The sequence below is a fragment of the Oncorhynchus keta genome, chromosome 23, assembly GCF_023373465.1.
Source record: "Oncorhynchus keta strain PuntledgeMale-10-30-2019 chromosome 23, Oket_V2, whole genome shotgun sequence".
Lineage (NCBI taxonomy): Eukaryota > Metazoa > Chordata > Actinopteri > Salmoniformes > Salmonidae > Oncorhynchus > Oncorhynchus keta.
Window position 1 is genome coordinate 42,198,834 of NC_068443.1, and position 26,708 is coordinate 42,225,541.

The 26,708-nt window shown below is 41.9% G+C and overlaps 2 protein-coding genes across 3 annotated transcripts; both read right to left on the reverse strand.

The window, feature by feature from the left end:
• Positions 1-1,478: 1,478 nt before the first annotated feature.
• LOC118402369 (ras-related protein Rab-6B-like) lies at positions 1,479-13,864 on the reverse strand. Of its 2 annotated transcripts, none has more exons than XM_052477245.1 (8): positions 13,670-13,864; positions 10,293-10,351; positions 4,987-5,052; positions 4,587-4,692; positions 4,183-4,294; positions 3,514-3,607; positions 2,911-2,977; positions 1,479-2,394 (listed from the first exon to the last, which is right to left on the reverse strand). In XM_052477245.1, exons 1-8 carry the CDS (start codon positions 13,737-13,739, stop codon positions 2,330-2,332), a joined length of 639 nt encoding a protein of 212 aa, XP_052333205.1. In that variant the 5' UTR covers positions 13,740-13,864; the 3' UTR covers positions 1,479-2,329. The 2 variants fall into 2 exon arrangements, with proteins under 2 accessions (XP_052333205.1, XP_052333206.1); XM_052477246.1 differs by having other exon boundaries at positions 4,999-5,052; positions 13,670-13,860.
• Positions 13,865-14,019: 155 nt separating this feature from the next.
• Positions 14,020-24,156, reverse strand: LOC118401725 (solute carrier organic anion transporter family member 2A1-like). The gene is made up of 14 exons (XM_035799305.2): positions 23,904-24,156; positions 22,820-22,957; positions 20,602-20,764; positions 19,573-19,791; positions 18,999-19,097; positions 18,503-18,645; positions 18,280-18,352; positions 16,950-17,114; positions 16,539-16,758; positions 16,013-16,160; positions 15,291-15,487; positions 15,035-15,099; positions 14,791-14,914; positions 14,020-14,622 (listed from the first exon to the last, which is right to left on the reverse strand). Exons 1-14 carry the CDS (start codon positions 23,937-23,939, stop codon positions 14,502-14,504), a joined length of 1,911 nt encoding a protein of 636 aa, XP_035655198.1. The 5' UTR covers positions 23,940-24,156; the 3' UTR covers positions 14,020-14,501.
• Between the last annotated feature and the right edge of the window lie 2,552 nt (positions 24,157-26,708).

Genomic DNA, 26,708 nt, shown 5'->3' on the forward strand with positions numbered 1-26,708 from the left:
TGTAATTACATAATTCGTGGTTTATTTAATCATTTCTAAATGTGTTATAAACCATTCATAAACAGTGACTATTCCCCACAATGTGTTTTATTTACAGCATTTCTATGCCATTTAAAAACTCTAAATGCTGTTTGGAGAACTGCAAAAAAACAAGCAAAAATGATCATTATCACCCTTGGATGCTGTAGCTTCATTCACCTCAGTTGATCTACAGACACATGGCCTATTAGCTATACAATTACCACACATTAACTCACATTAACTCATAACTATAATTGAATACGTTCCCTGAGTGCCACAGGTCAGTGATGATTACTACAAGTTCAGATAGCTGGCTATCTTACATAGGTTGATTGAGTGACATGTGGAGGAAAACAACCCATGATTGAAATTGCGTCTTCTACTTAGATGTTGTTGTTTTTTAATGCAAAAAAAAATAAATAAACGAAACATTCTTATGTCGCTACGGCAACGACCTCTTATGATGAGAGCCACCAGAAGTACCTCCGCAAAGGCATACATTTCAACGTGTATATTCTGTGGGCAAACAAAGTCATCGAGACTGAGGATGGGGAAAAAAAAAGGGAGATAATCCCCCCGTGTGCTGACGAAAAGGGACAGGGAGTCCTCATTGTGACCGTCACCAACTTGACGTCAAACGACGCTGGGACGTACGGGTGTGGCGCGAAACAATAACGACATTGAAGTCAACCCTTGACGTCTCTAAAGGTACTGCAACACCTTTGTGTCGCATCCTCAAGTACTTGTCACTCCCTCAACAGATTGCATTATGACATTCCTAATCGGGCCTCTGCTTTTGGCCAGAAACCTAACTTGAGATCCTGTTCCCAGTACTCATTTTTCATTGACTCGATGCACGATTGGCGTGATTGTCAACATCCTGTATCTCAAGTTAAGGGGTTCCACCCTAAATGACGACGCCAAGGTCTTTTCTTGTCTTTTCCCCACTAAGCACTTAGCTGATGTAAAAAATAAATTGTTGATGGGATAATGTGCTTGTTATGAGGTGTTGTTGTCTCACCTAGCTATCTTAAAATGAACGCACTAATTGTCCAGTGGCTCTGGATAAGAGAGTCTGCTAAATGACTAAAAATATCAAATGGAATTTCAGATATAACCCATTCACACTATTGTGCAAGCAGTGCTGTGTTGTCATTTTCTTTCCACATTGTCCTTTCAAGCACGGTTCCAGCAACTGTGTTGGAGATGTAGCCAGGCCAGTGCTCAGGTTGACTCAGTAGTTGTAAAAAATTAGGTTCGGGGCCAATTCTGAATTGAGTTGTGAATTGCTCTTTCATTTCAATTCATTCTTGAATTTCGATTGAATTTCAATGTGCCACACCTTACAGGTCTGCATTTTAAATAAGTAGAGTAGTCTGGAAATATTCTAAGGTTCTTTTGTAGGTTCATAATAATTCATCATTCACTTTTGACAGACGAGACCATTTCGCAATGGGTAAGTGTGGATGGTTAGGGAAGTGAAGCCCTTTAATCTTTCATTTATTAATAATTAAACATTATTACATTATTCATACCAGTGAACAAGGACCACTTCTACCGAGGGACGTTCATAACATACATATTACATTATTATATACAGTGCAGTGCAGTACAGTAGAGCTTAATGTGTATTACCAGGGGAAAGGAGGAAGGAAGAGGGATGAGAGGGGGAGGGCTTGTGAAATTCCATTGGCTTTTTTCTTCTTCTTTTACCACAGCACAGGTGTTCTATAAAAGTTGCCCATTGAGAGTGACATATTTTCACAGCTATAGTACTGTAAGTAAGGGTGAATCTATGGTAAATCAACGCCTGTGGGGAATATCAAATGGAACACATAGTTGATATGAGTATGCTAGTATTATGCTATAAAACATTCTAAGTTAGTCGAGCCACTCCAGGGTTGTAGGTTTGAGATCAGCGTGCATGCGTGCTGCAGATATTCAGACAGGGCAGCCATCTTGGAAATGGACTTCCCCACTTTTCCCAATTTACGTGTCATTTTTGGTGCTTTCCCTTTTATATAAAAAAATACAAAACATAACGGCGAAAAGAATTCGAGTTTCACTCCATTTCCTCCCTTTTTTCATTTTCTAAAACTTTTTTTTCTATTTTTTTTCCTTCTCTGGCACTTACATATTGACAAAGTATACACTATTTTACAACTGAAGACTGAAATAACACTTGATTCGTCCAATCAGATATACGGTACGCAGCCCATATCCAATCAGAAAAGTCAACTGGAAGCTAACCAGTAGGAAGCAACACAACAAGCCTATGGTGTGAAGGAAGCTGTCCGACAGCTCTGCATTAACACAAGCACCCACCCTCAGGGACAGTGGGTTCTGCTGGTTTGTCCAGCTTAATGTCAATCACTGGAAAGTATCCAATTAAGGAAAAACTTAGGGAATAGATAAAACATTATCTGCATATTCCATTCTCAACAACAAAACTCTTGTCCAAAAGAGTCAACAGAGAGGACTATAATGCAACATAATAGACACCCCCCCCCCCCTCTCTCTCTCTCTCTCTCTCTCTCTCTCTCTCTCTCTCTCGCTCTCTCTCGCTTTCTCTCTCTCGCTTTCTCTCTCTCGCACACATCGTCTATCCTTCATCATGTTTCCCTAGGCACAGGGTGCTACCCTGCTATGCCGTCACTAGGGGGCATCCTCCCTCCCTGTCCTATAGAATTCATACCAATCAACGTACGTAATATTCCTGGTTCACTGCACTGAAGACGTCTGCCTATTTCTACTCGTTTCTTTGTGACAGTGCCAGCAACCACAATGAGTTAAACCATTTTTCTCTCTGCACTGAGTCTCTCTTTGCTGTTCTGGGCCTTGGTTGACAGATTGTTACGTCACTCAGTGACCCTCTGTTCTAAAGGATACTGCCTTCAGGGTTCGCATCGTCCAAGCTCTCCATCCCAGGTAAGGCTGCTGCCACACGTCGAAACAGCTAGAGATAGAGAGAGGGGGAGAGAGAGGAAGGAAAATACATTGAAAATACATAATACAATTAACAGAAAGCCACATTTTAAAAGGAATTTCCACTACGTAAATCTTACACACTATAAACAAATGGTTCTGTATAGTGCCAAAAACATAGTTATTTGGCTTGCAAACACAGCAGAACCCTTTTTGGTGCTATATGTAACCTTTTTTTGAAGGTTCTATAAAGAACTATGCTCATCGGGTTCTAATTGGAAACTTCAAGTTCCACAGAGACATGTGACTAACATAAATGGAATAATGTGTCCCTAAACAGGGGGGGGAGTCAGTAGCAGTCAGTATCTGGTGTGGCCACCAGCTGCAGTTGTTTGGATATTTACAAATGATCTTTGAAAGACAGGGTCCTTGAGTTTAGAACCATCATCTTTCCCTAAAAAAACCCTTGAGGAACCCTACTTGTTTGTGTGTATTCTTGAGTGAGTCAAACCTGAAGCATATAAAGTGCCTAATTAAGAAATTGAACATGTTTATAGGATGAATCACCTGTTTGACATTGGTGCCCGTTTTGGCACTGGTTTCGATGAACATCACGTTCAGTTCTTTGGCTCTCTGTTCTCCCTCTTCAATAGTGATTTGTCTGTGGGAGAATCAGACCAAAGCATACATTCAGATGTTAAAGGGGAATACTCGCTAGAAATCTTTAACCGTTTTAGAACCAATGGCGTTAAACGATTGATGCATTAAATCAAATCAGGCAACTTATGTTCATCATTTCAATCCATATGTAATCCATTTTAAAGGACTTTAAAAAGTCAAAATAAGGCAGACAAAAGACCCTGATAGGATTATCCAAGTTCAAAGCATTTAAAAAACAAATACAGATGTACTATCTGAATTTGATCACTCTTTTGTCGAAGAGCATTTTGCAAACTTGTAGTGTATTTGAGGTTTAAAAGGCGTCTAAAGTTTTTAATTTCCACCGACAAACTTTGGAAGTCACAAAAATGTCCTAACAAAAAAATGTATCAACTCCTATAAAAATGTCCATTCATTATAATCCACATAATAATTCACATGTCCTGTTGCTGCAGGATTCTTTTCCTGCTGTGAGAAACTGGTCAAATTAAGATAGAACACCTGTATACAGCATGTATTCAGTATGCAGGCCTAATATGTAAATAACATGTGCACCAGACGTAAACGATCACCCACCTCTTCTCCTCCAGGTCTGTCTTGTTGCCCACTAACATGATGATGACATCACTGCCCCTCTCTGTTCGAACGTCGTCAATCCACTTACAGGTCTGCTGGAACGAGTTCACGTCTGGGAAGGAAATATATCATGTACCTTTCTACTGGATGTTACTGTGTGTTACAATGTATGCCTTTGTAGGGCACAGTGTGTGTGTGTGTGTGTGTGTGTGTGTGTGTGTGTGTGTGTGTGTGTGTGTGTGTGTGTGTGTGTGTGTGTGTGTGTGTGTGTGTGTGTGTGTGTGTGTGTGTGTGTGTGTGTGTGTGTGTGTGTGTGTGTGTGTGTGTGTGTGTGTGTGTGTGTGTGTGTGTGTGTGTGTGTGCATCCATCAGGTTCTGCTCGTCGTGTGAGTTCTGCCACTCACTTGTAATGTCATACACAACCACAGCGACAGTAGAGTCCCGTATGTAGCTGGGGATGAGGCTCCTGAAGCGCTCCTGACCTGCTGTATCCCACAGCTGCAGTCTCACCTAGACACACACAAGCCCACTGAGCTGCAGTACTTGCTAAGCAACACGGTTAAACTACAACAAGCCTTTACAAACATGTTTATTTAACTTCATTTCACCATAATAATTAATGAATGACTCATTTACATTATGCAGTAATATGTATAGTATGTATAGTTAGTATGTGTAGTATGTATAGTTAGTATGTGTAGTATGCTAGGACAAATTAGGGTGCTTTGTTACTAGTTAGGGCCCCTAAAGAAATGGGTAAATAATGTAGTCAATGTTGATCTGTGTTCATTTCAGGTAACTGACAGAGTTTCTTACTGTTCGGTCCTCCAGGTACATGGTCTTTGATAAGAAGTCGATCCCAATGGTCGCCTGTCAAAGAAAACAACAGGAAAGTGATACGAGCAATAATAGCACACAGGTTACACTGTTTCACAATAATAGCACACAGGTTACACTGTGTCACAATAATAGCACACAGGTTACACTGTTTCACAATAATAGCACACAGGTTACACTGTTTCACAATAATAGCACACAGGTTACACTGTTTCACAATAATAGCACACAGGTTACACTGTTTCACAATAATAGCACACAGGTTACAGTGTTTCACAATAATAGCACACAGGTTACACTGTGTCACAATAATAGCACACAGGTTACACTGTGTCACAATAATAGCACACAGGTTACAGTGTGTCACAATAATAGCACACAGGTTACACTGTGTCACAATAATAGCACACAGGTTACAGTGTGTCACAATAATAGCACACAGGTTACACTGTGTCACAATAATAGCACACAGGTTACACTGTGTCACAATAATAGCACACAGGTTACACTGTGTCACAATAATAGCACACAGGTTACACTGTGTCACAATAATAGCACACAGGTTACACTGTGTCACAATAATAGCACACAGGTTACACTGTGTCACAATAATAGCACACAGGTTACACTGTGTCACAATAATAGCACACAGGTTACACTGTGTCACAATAATAGCACACAGGTTACACTGTGTCACAATAATAGCACACAGGTTACACTCTGTCACAATAATAGCACACAGGTTACACTGTGTCACAATAATAGCACACAGGTTACACTGTGTCACAATAATAGCACACAGGTTACACTGTGTCACAATAATAGCACACAGGTTACACTGTGTCACAATAATAGCACACAGGTTACACTGTGTCACAATAATAGCACACAGGTTACACTGTGTCACAATAATAGCACACAGGTTACACTCTGTCACAATAATACCACACAGGTTACACTGTGTCACAATAATAGCACACAGGTTACACTGTGTCACAATAATAGCACACAGGTTACACTGTGTCACAATAATAGCACACAGGTTACACTGTCACAATAATAGCACACAGGTTACACTGTGTCACAATAATAGCACACAGGTTACACTGTGTCACAATAATAGCACACAGGTTACACTGTGTCACAATAATAGCACACAGGTTACACTGTGTCACAATAATAGCACACAGGTTACACTGTGTCACAATAATAGCACACAGGTTACACTGTGTCACAATAATAGCACACAGGTTACACTGTGTCACAATAATAGCACACAGGTTACACTGTGTCACAATAATAGCACACAGGTTACACTGTGTCGCAATACTAGCACACAGGTTACACTGTGTCACAATAATAGCACACAGGTTACACTGTGTCACAATAATAGCACACAGGTTACACTGTGTCGCAATACTAGCACACAGGTTACACTGTGTCACAATAATAGCACACAGGTTACAGTGTCACAATAATAGCACACAGGTTATAGTGTCACAATAATAGCACACAGGTTACAGTGTGTCACAATAATAGCACACAGGTTACACTGTGTCACAATAATAGCACACCGGTTACAGTGTCACAATAATAGCACACAGGTTACACTGTGTCACAATAATAGCACACAGGTTACACTGTGTCACAATAATAGCACACAGGTTATAGTGTCACAATAATAGCACACAGGTTACACTGTGTCACAATAATAGCACACAGGTTACACTGTGTCACAATAATAGCACACAGGTTACACTGTGTCACAATAATAGCACACAGGTTACACTGTGTCACAATAATAGCACACAGGTTACAGTGTCACAATAATAGCACACAGGTTATAGTGTCACAATAATAGCACACAGGTTACAGTGTGTCACAATAATAGCACACATGTTACACTGTGTCACAATAATAGCACACAGGTTACAGTGTCACAATAATAGCACACAGGTTACACTGTGTCACAATAATAGCACACAGGTTACACTGTGTCACAATAATAGCACACAGGTTACACTGTGTCACAATAATAGCACACAGGGTACAGTGTGTCACAATAATAGCACACAGGTTATAGTGTCACAATAATAGCACACAGGTTACACTGTGTCACAATAATAGCACACAGGTTATAGTGTCACAATAATAGCACACAGGTTACACTGTGTCACAATAATAGCACACAGGTTACACTGTGTCACAATAATAGCACACAGGTTACACTGTGTCACAATAATAGCACACAGGTTACACTGTGTCACAATAGCACACAGGTTACACTGTGCACACAGGTTACACTGTGTCACAATAATAGCACACAGGTTACACTGTGTCACAATAATAGCACACAGGTTACACTGTGTCACAATAATAGCACACAGGTTACACTGTGTCACAATAATAGCACACAGGTTACACTGTGTCACAATAATAGCACACAGGTTACACTGTGTCACAATAATAGCACACAGGTTACACTCTGTCACAATAATACCACACAGGTTACACTGTGTCACAATAATAGCACACAGGTTACACTGTGTCACAATAATAGCACACAGGTTACACTGTGTCACAATAATAGCACACAGGTTACACTGTGTCACAATAATAGCACACAGGTTACACTGTGTCACAATAATAGCACACAGGTTACACTGTGTCACAATAATAGCACACAGGTTACACTGTGTCACAATAATAGCACACAGGTTACACTGTGTCACAATAATAGCACACAGGTTACACTGTGTCACAATAATAGCACACAGGTTACACTGTGTCACAATAATAGCACACAGGTTACACTGTGTCACAATAATAGCACACAGGTTACACTGTGTCACAATAATAGCACACAGGTTACACTGTCACAATAATAGCACACAGGTTACACTGTGTCACAATAATAGCACACAGGTTACACTGTCACAATAATAGCACACAGGTTACACTGTGTCACAATAATAGCACACAGGTTACACTGTGTCACAATAATAGCACACAGGTTACACTGTGTCACAATAATAGCACACAGGTTACACTGTGTCACAATAATAGCACACAGGTTACACTGTGTCACAATAATAGCACACAGGTTACACTGTGTCACAATAATAGCACACAGGTTACACTGTGTCGCAATACTAGCACACAGGTTACACTGTGTCACAATAATAGCACACAGGTTACAGTGTCACAATAATAGCACACAGGTTATAGTGTCACAATAATAGCACACAGGTTACAGTGTGTCACAATAATAGCACACAGGTTACACTGTGTCACAATAATAGCACACCGGTTACAGTGTCACAATAATAGCACAGAGGTTACACTGTGTCACAATAATAGCACACAGGTTACACTGTGTCACAATAATAGCACACAGGTTATAGTGTCACAATAATAGCACACAGGTTACACTGTGTCACAATAATAGCACACAGGTTACACTGTGCCACAATAATAGCACACAGGTTACACTGTGTCACAATAATAGCACACAGGTTACACTGTGTCACAATAATAGCACACAGGTTACAGTGTCACAATAATAGCACACAGGTTACACTGTGTCACAATAATAGCACACAGGTTACACTGTGTCACAATAATAGCACACAGGGTACAGTGTGTCACAATAATAGCACACAGGTTATAGTGTCACAATAATAGCACACAGGTTACACTGTGTCACAATAATAGCACACAGGTTATAGTGTCACAATAATAGCACACAGGTTACACTGTGTCACAATAATAGCACACAGGTTACACTGTGTCACAATAATAGCACACAGGTTACAGTGTGTCACAATAATAGCACACAGGTTACACTGTGTCACAATAATAGCACACAGGTTACACTGTGTCACAATAATAGCACACAGGTTACACTGTGTCACAATAATAGCACACAGGTTACACTGTGTCACAATAATAGCGCACAGGTTACACTGTGTCACAATAATAGCACACAGGTTACACTGTGTCACAATAATAGCACACAGGTTACACTGTGTCACAATAATAGCACACAGGTTACAGTGTCACAATAATAGCACACAGGTTATAGTGTCACAATAATAGCACACAGGTTACAGTGTGTCACAATAATAGCACACAGGTTACACTGTGTCACAATAATAGCACACAGGTTACAGTGTCACAATAATAGCACACAGGTTACACTCTGTCACAATAATAGCACACAGGTTACACTGTGTCACAATAATAGCACACAGGTTACACTGTGTCACAATAATAGCACACAGGTTACACTGTGTCACAATAATAGCACACAGGTTACACTGTGTCACAATAATAGCACACAGGTTACACTGTGTCACAATAATAGCACACAGGTTACACTGTGTCACAATAATAGCACACAGGTTACACTGTGTCACAATAATAGCACACAGGTTACACTGTGTCACAATAATAGCACACAGGTTACAATGTGTCACAATAATAGCACACAGGTTACACTGTGTCACAATAATAGCACACAGGTTACACTGTGTCGCAATAATAGCACACAGGTTACACTCTGTCACAATAATAGCACACAGGTTACACTGTGTCACAATAATAGCACACAGGTTACACTGTGTCACAATAATAGCACACAGGTTACACTCTGTCACAATAATAGCACACAGGTTACACTGTGTCACAATAATAGCACACAGGTTACACTGTGTCACAATAATAGCACACAGGGTACAGTGTGTCACAATAATAGCACACAGGTTATAGTGTCACAATAATAGCACACAGGTTACACTGTGTCACAATAATAGCACACAGGTTATAGTGTCACAATAATAGCACACAGGTTACACTGTGTCACAATAATAGCACACAGGTTACACTGTGTCACAATAATAGCACACAGGTTACACTGTGTCACAATAATAGCACACAGGTTACACTGTGTCACAATAATAGCACACAGGGTACAGTGTGTCACAATAATAGCACACAGGTTATAGTGTCACAATAATAGCACACAGGGTACAGTGTGTCACAATAATAGCACACAGGGTACAGTGTGTCACCCTATATATTTTGTTATTCACAAAGGAATGGGATCTACTGTGATAGATAGGAAGCATAAAAAAAATGTATTTTGTGTGAAGGCCAAGAGCGCAAATCTAATCATGGTCTATTGTCATTAGATTTGCATTGCCCTTTGTACTGTAATTGTTGTCCTATCATCTGTTTGTACCAGAACAGGAAGTAAAGCAGCCAGGTCTTACCTGATACGTGTTGTCGAAGCTGTCGTACATAAACCGGGTGATCAGCGATGTCTTCCCCACTGGAAGAGGAACAGCACACAGGGTTGAATATTAAAGTTTATTTCTTTAAAAAAAGAAGCTGCATCCACCAATTTTTCACATGAGTCTTTTTTCATCCGAAATGAATGTTTATGGGTACCTTTTTGTGGGTGTGCAATATTACTGGTTTCAGAATTTCTATTCCTAGATTTTAGATGTGTATTAAAATGGGTGTTGTTGGCAAAGGGCTATATGTCATTTTTTTTGCTGGAATTGAATATTCGTATACTGTATATTTAACACATAAATTCAACCCATCATAAATCTAGCCTCATTCTATAGTGTTTGGTTAGAGTTATGTCTCGTCCCAAATGGCACCTTATTCCCTATATAGTGCCCTACTTTGACAAGAGCCCTATTCCCTATATAATGCCCTACTTTGACCAGATCCTTGTTCCCTATATAGTACCCTACTTTAGACCAGAGCCCTATTCCCTATATAGTGCCCTACTTTGACAAGAGCCCTATTCCCTATATAGTGCCCTATTTTAGACCAGAACCCTATTCCCTATATAGTGTCATACTTTGACCAGAGCACAGATCACATATTACTGTATTGATTAATTTAGTCAAATATATATATATATATATATATATATATATATATATATATATATTCAACATTGATGTTACAAATGTATAATTTCTACAGTTCTTTATTAAAAATGTAATTTTTTATCCCACTTGACTTTTTTCTCTGAGAGGAAGGTGGCTATATCCAGTTATGCAACAAATTGGGATCGTTTGTCTCTCTGAAATAAAACCATCTAGTGTCATTTAACAACCCCATGCCATGAAACCCCAATCTCTTTCAGAAGTTCTTTAAACAAAAAAAAAACTAATATGCCAACATTTCTGAAAATGGATTTACTGTATAGTATTTACTGTATAGTATTTACTGTATAGTATATACTGTATAGTATTTACTGTATAGTATTTACTGTATAGTATATACTGTATAGTATTTACTGTATAGTATATACTGTATAGTATTTACTGTATAGTATATACTGTATGGTATTTACTGTATAGTATTTACTGTATAGTATTTACTGTATAGTATTTACTGTATAGTATTTACTGTATAGTATATACTGTATAGTATTTACTGTATAGTATTTACTGTATAGTATTTACTGTATAGTATTTACTGTATAGTATATACTGTATGGTATTTACTGTATAGTATTTACTGTATAGTATTTACTGTATAGTATTTACTGTATAGTATATACTGTATAGTATTTACTGTATAGTATTTACTGTATAGTATTTACTGTATAGTATATACTGTATAGTATTTACTGTATAGTATATACTGTATAGTATTTACTGTATAGTATTTACTGTATAGTATTTACTGTATAGTATTTACTGTATAGTATTTACTGTATAGTATATACTGTATAGTATTTACTGTATAGTATATACTGTATAGTATTTACTGTATAGTATTTACTGTATAGTATTTACTGTATAGTATTTACTGTATAGTATATACTGTATAGTATTTACTGTATAGTATTTACTGTATAGTATTTACTGTATAGTATATACTGTATAGTATTTACTGTATAGTATTTACTGTATAGTATTTACTGTATAGTATATACTGTATAGTATTTACTGTATAGTATATACTGTATGGTATTTACTGTATAGTATTTACTGTATAGTATATACTGTATAGTATTTACTGTATGGTATTTACTGTATAGTATTTACTGTATAGTATTTACTGTATAGTATATACTGTATAGTATTTACTGTATAGTATTTACTGTATAGTATTTACTGTATAGTATATACTGTATAGTATTTACTGTATAGTATTTACTGTATAGTATTTACTGTATAGTATATACTGTATAGTATTTACTGTATAGTATTTTGGGATGAAACTCTTCTTCACAGGCCAACACAATATGAGGTGAAGCAATTGATTAAAACCTGAAGATCTAAAGATCACCAATGGTCTGTGAGTGTTTTAGGGGACACTCATCACAATTAGTAGCCTACAGAAAACAATTGGCATTGGCCAATACAGGCTTGAAATCAGCACCACGGACAGCTACATAACAGCATGCATTATGGAAAGCCACTAGGCTGCTACATACAAATGCAATAACACACATGCACACACAGAAACAAACACACACGCACACAGTACCATGGACAGCTACATCTCAGCATCCTTTTCTATGGAAAGCCATGACAGCTACCATTAGATACACACAAACATACAAGAACATACACTCAGTTATGGAATAGACATGACACACACACTCTCACACACACACACACACACACACACACACACACACACACACACACACACACACACACACACACACACACACACACACACACACACACACACAAATCCATTATATTATACATAAACCATTATAATGCCCAAATGTATACTATTTTACACTTCAACTCCATGATCGAGCAGAGGTGGATAGCCACTCCGACTGTCTGCTGTCTGACCACGTATTCTAAGAGGTTTATAGCGCTGAACCATTATCGATCTCTTGAGTCTTTGCCATATCAACCACGTAAACAGTCATTGTTCTCTAAATTATTGAATTATTGAATAAATCATCATGTTATGACACTAACAGACCATTCGTGACCATTAGGATATTATGATTTGGAACGGTGAGTCAACGGATTGGAGACAGTGACTGCGAGGTTTATAAATTCGACAGACATCGCCAACCTGGGTGTGTCCCGAAATGACACATGGTAACTATTTATCTATATAACCATTTTAAACCGGGGGGAAATCATAGCTAATCATATAATAAGTTTAAATGTTGAAGTCTATAGTCAACGATTGAACTGTGATTAAATGTTATTATAATCTTGAAACAGAGCGAATATTTCTGCCGGCCACTGCACCACATCAAAACATCAAAATTCTTATATCACGTCGCTTACTGTATCTGTAATACCAATGATGATGAAATACAATGAAACATGATTAAATAGAGAAATTGTTTGAAATAAAATATTCATATCGGTAAAATGCGGAGGATAGCCTACCATTGTATTTCATGACGTTTTAGATCGAAATGGATGACTAATCAGATTTTCTACAGAAACAAAATCGTGACAGGAACCAGTGAATTGTTGGATTGAGTTAACATTTGACACAAACTCTCAACACATTTACAAAATAGTGAAAACTTTCAAATAGACCAAAGAATACAGTTATGGCCTTCACAAGATGCGTTATCGTGTTTGGCAACTGATAACCAAGCCTCCAAGGCGTTCCAAAAGACTCAACTCACCGCTCTGTTCTCCTAAAAAGACCAGTTTGAATTTCCTCAGAGGGTTCCCCAAGTCTCCTCCGGCGGACATGATTACAGCGATAACTCTATCGGATTATAATAGAGGTTTTCTGATCCAGAGGCGTTGGTTCGATCACTATCGGTGTGTCGGGATCCTCGTCTGCTCATAGAATGATGGGAATGCAGCTCAGCATCGTCCTGTCAATTTAGGATGCGTGTGCGCCTGCGTGACCTCACCTTATTCATCCTCTCACCTTCTTGAATATTATTGCATTTTCTCCCGTTAATTACACAGTGTAGAGCTACTCAACAGTAAAGTAAGTAACATAATACAATATTGATGCTTTCCGGTTAAGTTTTATTTTCAAACAGAATGTGTTATAAACCATTTGTCATAGTAATATGACATTCAGATTCATTCACAAATAGTGTCATTTATACACATAAAAACAATGTAAATACTGCACAATAAAACAGTAGTGTATACAGGTTTTCATGATAAGCAAACCAAAAACATTCCTTTATCAAAGTAGCATATGAAGTTATCAAAAGGCCCTTAAAATAATGGAAGAAACTATGTCAATTTTGATTATAGTCCAAAATAAACCACTTTCAGTGTTGATACTAGATAATAATAACATTTAGCAGACACTTTTATCCATAGCGACTAAGACAGCTGTCGTTAACGGCGACACATACTCAGTTTAATTGGCCGATGCGGGAATTGAACCTGCAACCTTTCGTGTTGCCCGTATTGTGCTCTAACTTGAGCCGTAAGAACCAATGGTCTTGACCCTTTCCCCAGTGGCCCCTCAGGGTCAGTGCTGGCCTCTCACACCGGCACCCCTGGCTCCTTCTCAATACTCAGACAAGGCGTGTGCTGTACTCTCCAGCCTGCCAGGGCTAGCAGCACCAACCCCAGGCACTTATAACCCAACTGCAGCCCAAAGTACCTGGGAGAGAGGACACAGCAAGAACAACATGTACCTTATTCAGTATATTCATCATGATAAGTGTCTTTATTTATTCCCAATCTCGATAAAAAAAAAAACACTCACAAGGACAACAAGACTTTGTTCTCAGTGACCCCTAATTTGCAAGCACATCAAGTGCGGGCGCACCTGTTCCGAAGGATGTTGTTGTCGTAGTAACCACAGGCGCCCTGTTTTTTCCCACAGGCGTGCTTCCACCAGACACAGGAGTAGTCAATGGCCAGCCCAAACACAGCAGGGGCTGGCAGCCAGGCTGAAACATATATACCAAATATATTCAGACATTGGATTTTTTGGGGGACTGGAAAATAATGGAAAATGAAGGATAGGGCACTGTTGTCCAGCAATCACATGCGCTTAGAGGCTAACCTACCTAGCATTCTTATCAGCAGGAACTGGACTCCAATTGCGAAGGATTTCTCCTCTTGAAAGACTGTCCTGAAAAAATAAAAAATAAAAATCATGCATACATATCATCGTCATCATCTTCACCCCGCCACCACTGTCATCGTCATCATCAACACCATAATCATCATCACCACCAGCATCAACACCACCATCCTCATCATTGCCACCACTATCAACACCATCATCACCATCATTACCACCACAACCGTCATCGCCGGTACCTGAGCACCATCATATAGATGGGGTTGTGGGAGAGGCTGGCAATGAAGCCAGCGAAGGCGATGAGGAGAACGGCAGGCAGGACGAGGTGAGGGCAGCTCTTGGTGCAAGAACCTGGGAGGGCCCTGCCCATCCCCATACCAGCCGCGCCATCGGGCACAGCAGACAGAGCGGTCACACAGCTACACATGGTGTAAGTCTAGGGAGGAGAGAAAGGGTACATTATTTCAACAGTATTTTCTTACAGTCTTAAAGGATGTCCCACACTGCATACAGAATTAGGATCTTAATTTGAGCCAGTTTGCTGACAGCAGGAAAATGATCCCATCAGAAGGAAATATGACTTACTATGTGCAATTATAATCAATGGACATTTTTTGTAGGTTTTTTGTTGATACATTTTCGATAGGGCAAATCAAATTTGAAAATGTAATCCTTTAAAAATCCTTTTTAAACCTTGAATAAACCACAAGTTTGCATTCACAGCTGTGCAGGAGAATCCTCAGCAACAAAAGAGTGATCAAGTTTAAGATCCCACGTCTGTAAGCAAAAGGACAAGTAGCCCTTTGACTCGTTTATGAGATACAAGAGGCTACCAAATGTCTTTGAATACCAACTTCCACATAGTTAGGTTTCAAATTGGTTCGTGCTATCTCGCCACAGATCTGTTGACCGGGGCTGGGCTTCACATACAGTCTATCTCAAGGATGACCTAATGTCGTACCTGGACTCTGTGAGGGTTTAGTGTGTCGACGGAGACATCGGTGCAGCCAGCGTGACAGGGAGAGATGTACTCTGTGTTGTCCTCTCCACACACGGGGTTAAACACGTTATTCAGACAGGAACAGTTGGAGTTACAGAGAGATAGAGACCTGGGGGAGGGGGGGGGGATCGGGTGGTCCTCAGATAGAATCACAGAGTTTGATGATGGCTGACTTGTGTGCCTTTCAAGATATACTATTTGAGTTAGTGAGAGAATGGAATAGAATATTTGCCAACATTTCAGTGATGGTTGATTAGGAATGTATTGAGTGAAGGCTACAATGGTGCAACGTGTTGAGTGTACAATAAAGTCAGTGATCTGTAGAAAGGTCGTGATGTAGAGAGAGTATAGGGAGACTTAACATGAATAATTGAGAGCAGAGGATTTGTGCTGTCGATTATTATTATTATTATTTTATTTTTTAAATCACACAGTAGAATACGGCACAGTAATGAGGGCTATTTTTGTATAGACAGATCCCGCTCACCTATTAGTCCACTGGTCCTGTGTGTCACCGTAGCCTGTGTTGACCCCCGCCACTCTCTGAGTGGAACAGCCCATGAAGAAGAGAGGTACACAGAGCAGTATGGAGAGGGAGAGAGGTGCCAAACACAGCCAGAGAAGGGTCCGCACAGGTGGTCGTACACACTTCATCACCACCCCGCCCAGCAGCAGCCCTACAGCAGCCATGGGCAGGTTGATGGCCCCTGGAGAAAGACAACAGGATGGAGGTCACAGTTGGTTATTGAGAAAAAACGATAGAAAGTTGAAAACTACTTAGAGGACATTGTGTGTGTGTTTGTGCGTGTGTGTGGTGTGTGTGCGCGTGCGCGTATGTTTCGTGTGCATAGGTTTGTGTACGTGTGCCTGTGCATGTGTAGCATATGTAACTCCTCACCGATGAGTAAGCTGCTGTAGGCGGCGGTAGTGCCGTACTGGTGCTCCAGGAACTTGCTGAGGAATGTGGCGAGGCCGGCGATGGAGGAGGAGAAACAGCACTGAGACAGGATCAGCAGCAGGAAGACGGGCCGCAGCAGAATCCTCAGGAGCAGACGCGGGAACACTGGGATATGCACAAGAACACACACACACAACGGCCACACACATATACACTATACATACAAAAGTATGTGGACACCGCTTCAAATGAGTGGATTCGGCAATCTCAGCCACACCCGTTGCTGACAGCCAAATTGAGCGCGCAGCCATGCAATCTCCATAGACAAACATTGTCAGTAGAATGGCCTTACTGAAGAGCTTAGGCACTTTAAATGTGGCACCGTCATAGGATGCCAACTTTCCAACAAGTCACTTTGTCAAATTTCTGCCCTGCTAGAGCTGCCCCGGTCAACGGTACGTGGCGTTATTGTGAAGTGGAAACGTCTAGGAGTAACAACGGCTCAGCCGCGAAGTGGTAGGCCACACAAGCTCATAGAACACGACCGCTGAAGAGCGTAGCGCGTATAAATCGTCTGTCCTCGGTTGCAACACTCACTACCGAGTTTCAAACTGCCTCAGGAACCAACATCAGCACAAGAACTGTTTGCCGGGAGCTTCATGAAAGGGGTTCCATGGACGAGCAGCCGCACACAAGCCTAAGGTCACCATGCGCAATGCCAAGCATCGGCTGGAGTGGTGTAAAGCTCGCTGCCATTGGAACAGTGGAAATGCGTTCTCTGGCCGTTCTCTTCATCATCTGGCAGTCCAACGGACAAATCGGAGCTTGGCAGATGCCAGGAGAACGCTACCTGCCCCAATGCATAGTGCCAACTGTAAAGTTTGGTGGAGGAGGAATAATGGTCAGTGAAAAACAGTGAAAAACACTGTTTTTCATGGTTTGGGCTAGGCCCCTTAGTTCCAGTGAAGAGAAACCTTAACGCTACAGCATACAATGACATTCTAGGTGATTCTGTGCTTCCAACTTTGTGGCAACAGTTTGGGGAAGGGCCTTTCCTGTTTCAGCATGACAATTCCAGTGAAGAGAAACTCTTGTGGCTGAACGGAAGCAAGTACCCGCAGAAATGTTCCAACATCTAGAGGAAAGCCTTCCCAGAAGGGTGGAGGCTGTTATAGCAGCAAAGGGGGGAACAACTCCATATTAAAGTCCATGATTTTGGAATGAGATGTTCAACGAGCAGGTGTCCCAATACTTTTGGTCATGTAGTGTATATTAACATACACAAGAACATACACACAAACATCGACTTCATCCCTTTAAAGGAACTTACTCTTTAAGAAGTCAATTAAAGAGGTCTCTGAAGAGGTCTCGTCTTTCAAAGGGTCACTTTTAGTCTTAGGTGCCTGAAAAAAGCAGGACAATCAGTCAATAGCCTGAAACATTTTGAGAATGAGGTATTAGTTATCTCTTGAATCGACTTAGAATAGAATGAACCCAAAATTAACCCCTTAGAATAGAATGAACCCAAACCCAGGAAGTGGTTGACCACCTACTTTGGCCTGGGCCGGTACCTTGACTCTGGGGAAGAAGAAGTAGGGGATGGAGGCCAGAGCCAGACATCCAGAGGAGACCAGCAGGCCCATCCACCATGCCCCAACCCAGCGAGGGTCAGACGGGGTTAGGTCCAATGGACTGTCTGGGATGGGATAGAGGGGGATCAGAGGGATGGGGGAGACAGGGAAGAAGGAGGGGATGGGAGAGAGGGGTGAGTGGGGATGGGGATAAGCATTGGGATGATGATGAATGGATGGATGGATGGATGGATGGATGGATGGATGGATGGATGGATGGATGGATGGATGGATGGATGGGTGGATGGATGGATGGATGGATGTATGGATGGAGAGGACGGGAGAGAAGAAGAGGGATGGGGCTCAAGAGCAGGGAGAGAAAGGTAGAGAAAATGTAAGTCATTGCTTCATATTTTGTATACTGTATATGTTCTTCTCATTCTCACAAACAGGATCTAAAGGTTCAACAGTGACTTACCTAAACCTATCTTGTCCACATCTACATAGATTCGGAGCATCATGGAACCCAGGAGGTACCCAAAGGCTGGCCCAAACACAGAGATGGAGAACAGGATGGCTAGAACACAGAATAACTCAATTATGACTTAAATTCCAATCAGGTGATACTTGAAATATTCTCATCACCAGGACCAGATTCAATGAATCCCCATAAATGATTTAATTGATAATATCCTCAGATCAAATCAAAATCATCAACACAACATTTAAATCTAACAAATGTTTCAATTAACAGTATGTCTGGTTCTCCTGCCAGAAACATATTTGTATTTTTTATTTAGCCTTTATTTAACTAGACAAGTGAGTTAAGAACAAATTATTATTTACAATGACGGCCTACCCCGGCCAAACCCTCCCCTAACCCGGACGACACTGGGCCAATTGTGCGCCGCCCTGTGGGACTCCCAATCACGGCCGGTTGTGATACAGCCTGGGATCGAGCCTGGGTCTGTAGTGACGCCTCTAGCACTGATCCCTGATCATAACAGATTCAAGTAAAGCAGCACTCAGGCAGCACTGTAGCAGTATCTTACCAATGTAAAGAGCTGAATTGCCAGGCTCAGCAAAGTCATCTATGTAGGAGATGCCAAAGGGCTGGATGGGCACCGAGCCAATGCCAAACAGCACCTGGGAAGCTGCCAAGGTCAGCCACTGGGTCCGCGCCTCAGAGGGGTCCCCAGCGCCCCCCTGTCTGCACACTTCAGGGGCAGAGGAATTCTCCCTTGGAACACACATGTCCCATGACCCACCGGCTAAAAGCACATTCATATATATATTTCTGTGTGGTGATCAGTTCAGTCCCGTTGAGAAACATGCATTGAGCGTTAATTATTACTTGTGCCAACCTATGAAGTACAAAAACAAAAAATATATATACGCTCAGTGTACAAAACATTAAGGACACCTTAATATTGAGTTGCACCCCCCCTCGGTTTCCCAGAAGTACAATTATCTCACTAAAGTTTTTAATTTCCTGTTTTACTTCGGGGGGGAATGCAGTTAACAATTGTGAATTCGTGAGGAAGGAGACTCCCTCGCGAACGGAAACTCTCGCCCAAACACCTCTCTTTAAACACTGTGTTTATCATGGCCAAGAATCACATTTTTGTTTTCATTAATTTTTGCAATACAGACCATTTTGACTTTGTAGCTGTGGAATCTAGTGGAAACCGTCCGCACACAGGCTTGAAAATCACTGGACCATTTCACACACCGCCTTCAGCCAATCCTGTTTAGTCCACTTTTCTTTTTGTTTTTTTACCAAACCAAGAACTAACTACTGCTGCTCGTAATTAACATAATTCTATGTGAGCCTTAACAGATTCTCACCGTTTCATCTGTCCATGAGAGATTAGTTGAAATTTAACTCAATTGATAAGTGTTGATAAAATCTAACTTAACATTTTAAACATTTTATACATTTTATACATACATTTTTCCTCTAAAGTGTACTATCTCAAGCCAGCCTGCACTGTAATGCATTGAATATTGGCAAAACTGCACTGTAATATTCCCTGCACAGTAATATATTGAGAGTAATATATAGGGTTTTGTCTTCTTACCAGCTGACATAGAGTGGTACTGGTAGGGCTTGGACAGGAAGTGAGGTAGGGCCAAGGTGGCAGCAGCACAGGACATGAGCAGCCCCCCAAAGCCAATGAAACGAGGCCGGTTGACCCGGCTCCCAAAGTAACTGACAAACACCACCAGCACCATGTTCCCCATCTGTAGGACACAGTCACAGCCCAGCGGACATACAGTTGAAGTCAGAAGTTCACGTACACCTTAGCCAAATACATTTAAACTCAAGTTTCTCACAATTCCTGACATTTAATCTGAGTAAAAGTTCTCTGTCTTAGGTCAGTTAGGATCACCACTTTATTTTAAGAATGTGAAATGTCAGAATAATAGCAGAGAGAATGATTTATTTCAGCTTTTATTTCTTTCATCACATTCGCAGTGGGTCAGACGTGGACATAAACTCAATTAGTATTTGGTAGCATTACCTTTACATTGTTTAACTTGGGTCAAACCTTCCACAAGCTTCCCACAATAAGTTGGGTGCATTTTGGTCCATTCCTCCTGACAGAGCTGGTGTAACTGAATCAGGTTTGTAGGCCTCCTTGCGCACACATGCTTTTTCAGTTCTGCCCACACATTTTCTATAGGATTGAGGTCAGGGCTTTGTGATGGCCACTCCAATACCTTGACTTCGTTGTCCTTAAGCCATTTTGCCACAACTTAGGAAGTATGATTGGGGTCATTGTCCATTTGGAAGACCCATTTGTGACCAAGATTTAACTTCCTGACTGATGTCTTGAGATGTTGCTTCAATATATCCACATACTTTTCCTACCTCATGATGCCATCTATTTTGTGAAGTGCACTCGTCCCTCCTGCAGCAAAACACACCCACAACATGATGCTGCCACCCCCGTGCTTCACGGTTGGGATAGTGTTCTTCGGCTTGCAAGCCTCCCCCTTTTTCCTCCAAACATAACGATGGTCATTATGGCCAAACAGTTCTATTTTTGTTTAATCAGATCAGAGGATATTTCTCCAAAAAGTACGATCTTTGTTCCCATGTGCAGTTGCAAACCGTAGTCTGGCTTTTTTTAATGGTGGTTTGGAGCAGTTGCTTCTTCCTTGCTGTGCGGCCTTTCAGGTTATGTCGATATTGGAGTCGTTTTACTGTTGATATAGATACTTTTGTACCTGTTTCCTCCAGCATCTTCACAAGGTCCTTTGCTGTTGGTCTGGGATTGATTTGCACTTTTCGCACCAAAGTACGTTCATCTCTAGGAGACAGAACGCGTCTCCTTCCTGAGCAGTATGACGGCTGCGTGGTCCCATGGTGTTTATACTTGCGTACTGTTGTTTGTACAGATGAACGTGGTACCTTCAGGAGTTTGGAAATTGCTCCCAAGGATGAACCAGACTTGTGGAGGTCTACAATTTATTTTCTGAAGTCTTGGCTGATTTCTTTGGATTTTCCCATGATGTCAAGCAAAGAGGCACTGAGTTTGAAGGTAGGCCTTGAGATACATCCACAGGTACACCTCCAATTGACTCAAATTATGTCAAATCGTCTATCAGAAGCTTCTAAAGCCATGACAAAATGTTCCAAGCTGTTTAAAGGCACAGTCAACTCAGTGTATGTTAACTTCTGATCCACTGGAATTGTGAAACAGCGAATTATAAGTGAAATAATCTATCTGTAAACAATTGTTGGAAAAATGACTTGTGTCACGCACAAAGTAGAAGTCCTAACCGACTTGCCAAAACTATAGTTTGTTGACAAGAAATTTGTGGAGTGGCTGACGAATGAGTTTTAAAAATAACTCCGACCTAAGTGTATGTAAACTTCCGACATCAACTGTAACTGGTTGGACTGTCATTTCAGCTAGGTTAAGGTGTAAACTGGTTGTAATTATGTCTTTTCAATCAGCCATGGCTGCTGGGAGAGTGGTAGGACAGGGGAGAGACCCTTCTAAAGTGAGAATGGAGCACCACGTAATATGTTACAATAAATCCCTTTTTTATTTCATAGAATTTCAAAGAATGTGACTTCAAAGTGGCTCTCATACCTGTGTATTGACACTATATTTCCCGTGTACTTTTGACGTATCTATACTGTCATACATATGTATTAAAAAAGACATTCTTTAGCGATTTCAAGTATTGCTGTGCTCATCCAGGCTATATAGAAGTGCTGGAGTGCATTGACAGGTTGCACATGCAGGTGTTTATCCCAGTGGAGACCAGCAGGGGTTGCAGTACCTCGTGCAGAGAGGAGACGGTGCCCATAGACATGCTGTTGAAACCGAAGCGCCGTTCAATGGTGGTGATGCAGCTCTTGAAGTAGGCACTGTGCAGCAACTGGGTGAGCTGGAGCAGACTGTGACACAGCACAAATATCTATGTGTGTGTGGGGGGGTGGGGGGTAGTAGTCACATGGTAAAGAGGGAAATAGGGGGAGGAGAGAGACAGAGGGAGAACCAGAGACCGAGAGAGGAATAGGGGATGAAAAGAGAGATGTTGGAAGGAAGAGAGAGAGATAGAGAGGGAGAGAGAGCAGACATAACTCAAACTGTCAGCCCACAGCAAAGAAGGTATTCTCTGCTACTGCTACTACCTGAATCCCATCAGTCATGGAGATGTTGGTACTTGGAGGTCTTCACTGCTTATAGACTTTCTCTTGTGTACCAATAGTAAGTCGATAGGCACTGAAAACCTACATGGCATTCTTTGTCCTTGTGTGTTCTGTTTTTTCCTCTGGTAAAACCTTTGTTCTACCTGTTATGTCTTGCTGTGACTGAAGAATGAGGGGAAATGGTTTTTGATCTCGACTTTGAGCCTAAGTATAGAATGTTTGCAGTCCGTGCAACAAGTGGGATCTAGAAGCAATATTTGTGTTGATCTTCAAAGTCTTTTCCCTCACCACAAAACACTTGCACTTTTCCTCCCCCCCCCCCCCCCTTTATTCTTGTTGGACAGTTGAATTAGTCATGTCAAAATTGCTTGCTTGCTTAATGGACATTTTAGCGTTCCGCTGCAGATATAAATGAAAGGGATGTTCGACTCCAAAATCAAAGTTTGTCAGATGTTTACAGACCTCAGATAAGTCCACGTCCCAGGCCATCTGTTTTGTAGATCAAGCTACAACGCCACATTTCAAAACGAATGGAAAACATAAACCACCACGCAAATTAACAGACGTGCTTATCTTTTACATTTATTTGGTCGTGAGGGAGAGCCGGATCTACACAGCCGATGTCACCATGCACTCATCTAGAGACTCTTAACATTTGTGAGATGTAAAAACAGCTGAGAATGTCCCAAGAGCACACGCATTCATACATACCTTGATGTTACAAGATGGTTTTTTCTCCTCCTCCATTCTGACAGCTTGGCAACGTTCGCTCACCCCAACAGGCGGAAAACAATCCAAACTTCCACGCTTCTTGCCGAATGCGTGTGTGTGTGTGTGTGTGTGTGTGTGGATGTCAAGGTGGAATCGTGGTGTGCGTTGGGTGGTCACAACAAATTCTTCGAAGTTAACCCTTCGATGCCTCCGAGAACAAAAAGTCCCCTCCCAAACCACACACGGACAGGAATGTGATAACACGTCCTATGTGTCAGACAGTGCAGAAACAGAGAGTTTGTCGCAAGCACATGGTAACATCTGAGTCAGTAATTGGCTGAATGGGTCCCCACCCCCCTTCCCACGGATTGGCATGACTGCCTTTGGCTTTAAAAAATGTGAGCAAAGCAACTCCAATCAAATCCCGGGAAGGTACATGTTTCGCCAACTGTATGGCCCAACCTTGATTGTTGTGCATTCTGGTCTAAGATCTGATGGACATTCTGGTCTACACCCAACAGAAGAATGGCTTAACATCAGAGAACATCCAGAGGACTTGATCCTTCAAAAAGGTCATTCGACATAAGGTGCTTTTATAGTGTTGTAGTGGTTCAATAAAAAACAGTTTGAGCTGCAGTAAATCATGTTGTACCTTGGGCGTGGGAAGACCTTAGGTTATGTTGTAGGGACGTATGCTCTTGGTCTTAATATTTGCAGTATCGATATCATAATATACTCATTATGGAAGCAGAGCCAAAAAAACATTTGGATTTGGATTTAATTACAGTAGACTCGGCTTCTTTCATTCGATTCACAATTGCATAACATGTACGCACACTCATAAACTGAATTCAGAGCATTCAATCTTCCAATTTACCCCCTGAAAGCACCAGATTGGCAAAGAAAAATCCAGAAATGCAACAACGTTATACAAAAATATCAAAAGGCAAAGTGAAAACAAGGACTAGTGTTTGAAATCAAACAGCTCAGCTTCTTTCTCCTTCCAGAAAGCAAAGCTACGGTTGATGTATTTACAGATCTCGTCATTGCTGAAACAGGAGAAGTCCGTGCCGCTGCTACACTTGAGAAGCTCTTCTTCTTCCGGAGTGGCAGTCTGCACTATGACCTTGGGCACTAGCCTTGTGTCTGGATACTGGCACTCTCTGGCAACCCCAGGATGGGACCTTCCAGGTACTACAGCATTCCCAAAGAACCTGGCTTTGATGTCCTCAAATCCGTCACTCCACTGCCGCTTCCCTTCTTGGATCTCCTGGAGGATGGCCTTGTGGAAGTCCCTGACGGTCTCCCATGGGAAACAACCTACATGATCGAAGACCTCGAAGCACAGCAGGTGCCTCATTTTCCGCTCCTCAGCCAGCAAATCCTGCTCCAGGATGTGGAAGTAGCCCAGCATGAAAAGGTCAAGGGTCAGGCTGTCGTAGGCAACCGGCGCCCCGTCCACCTGGATAGGCAGGAAGTGCTCGGGGGAATAGGTGGTGGGGCACCACTGGCTTAGGGATACCGGCGAAGACTGTATTTTGGCGCTCCGCCAGGTGTTGAGCATCTTGTCTACTGCAGTTTTTTGGCGGTAGAAGAGAAAGAGAGAGCTGGTCCGGTGTGGCGTCCCCATTTGTGTCGTCCAATTTTGTATCCCTGATTGTATTGTTGTTGTCTGATGTGGTGTCCCTGACTGTGTCGAGTTCCTTATTGTGTCGACCACGGCCTCTGCTCTTTCGACTGCCTCCTTTCTCACCCTGGCTCTCACAGAGATGGCGTATGCTGACTTCTTCCAGTGGCTCAAGAACAGGACAACAATGCGTTCTTTTCTCAGGCTGGTCGTCTCCATGACCCGGATTGGGGTAGGGATGTCATGGCGGGCTAGTTCAAGTTCACAGCCTAGAGCGGCGTTAGGGGTTTGAACAGCGATCTCAGAAGCTTCCACCCTCCCTCTTGGAGTCTGGCTCCTTGTGACCGGTCGATGCGAGTCATTCACAAACCCCCCAAACGGGTAAATCCCCCCAATTTGACCTTCAAAGTTGGACCTCAAACTCCTCACCGACACCCCGGACTGCTGGATCTCCCTCTCCACCCTCTCCCTCCTCCCTTTGCTGTAGCTCTGGCTCTCCAAGCGGTGGCTGAAGGATGACACCATCTCAACACGCTGAAGCCTACACATGCCCCTCTCAATCCCCGCTCCTGCCCCCACCGTTTCCCCCTCCCCTTCCCCCACCACCTCCATAACCACTTCCTCATCTCGGCTCGTCAGACTGGCCAGGAGTTGGTACATGCTCTTGACAATACCAGAGACACGACTACACCACACAGGAAGAGGTAGATGTCCGTCTGCGTCCATCTGCTTGAGGAACTCATTGTTGACGGCGATGTTGCCGATGGGGTCGGGTAGGATGGCGCGGAGCTCCTCGGTGAGACGTGCCAGCTCCAGCTCGTAGGCCTGGCAGCGCTTCTGCATGGCAACGTTCTCAATCTGCCTCTCAAGGTAGAGCAGGTCGTCCTCAGTCAGCAGCTCGCCGAACGGGCCCAGGATGGCGTTGTGGGCCTGTGAGTACTTCCAACCATCTGCTTCGGTGTAGCTATTAGCCATGTCCTGGTGGTGAGCAAAGGAAGGAAAGGTCTCAACTTAAAAACAATGGAAAGGTTGAAGCTAAAATGGTTAGCATCATCAGCTACATGCTACTTTTAGCTATCTACATGCTAAACAAAACTAGTGTTACACATGAAAAATACTTGTTTGTGACGATGTTAGAGTTTCTTCCACACTATAAATGGTACAATCCTCAGACACCC

Excerpts from the sequence above, each read along its gene's own strand:
- LOC118402369 (XM_052477245.1), bottom strand. The coding sequence starts at position 13,739 with ATGTCCGCCGGAGGAGACTTGGGGAACCCTCTGAGGAAATTCAAACTG. Across the intron at positions 4,693-4,986 it reads ACCGAACAGTAAGAAACTCT|GTGAGACTGCAGCTGTGGGA; the intron begins GTCAGTTACCTG and ends GTGTGTGTCTAG. Across the intron at positions 4,295-4,586 it reads GGTTGTGTATGACATTACAA|ACGTGAACTCGTTCCAGCAG; the intron begins GTGAGTGGCAGA and ends TTTCCTTCCCAG.
- LOC118401725 (XM_035799305.2), bottom strand. The coding sequence starts at position 23,939 with ATGGAGGAGGAGAAAAAACCATCTTGTAACATCAAG. Across the intron at positions 19,792-20,601 it reads GTACCACTCTATGTCAGCTG|CCGGTGGGTCATGGGACATG; the intron begins GTAAGAAGACAA and ends ATGTGCTTTTAG. Across the intron at positions 15,100-15,290 it reads ATCTATATGATGGTGCTCAG|GACAGTCTTTCAAGAGGAGA; the intron begins GTACCGGCGATG and ends TTATTTTTTCAG.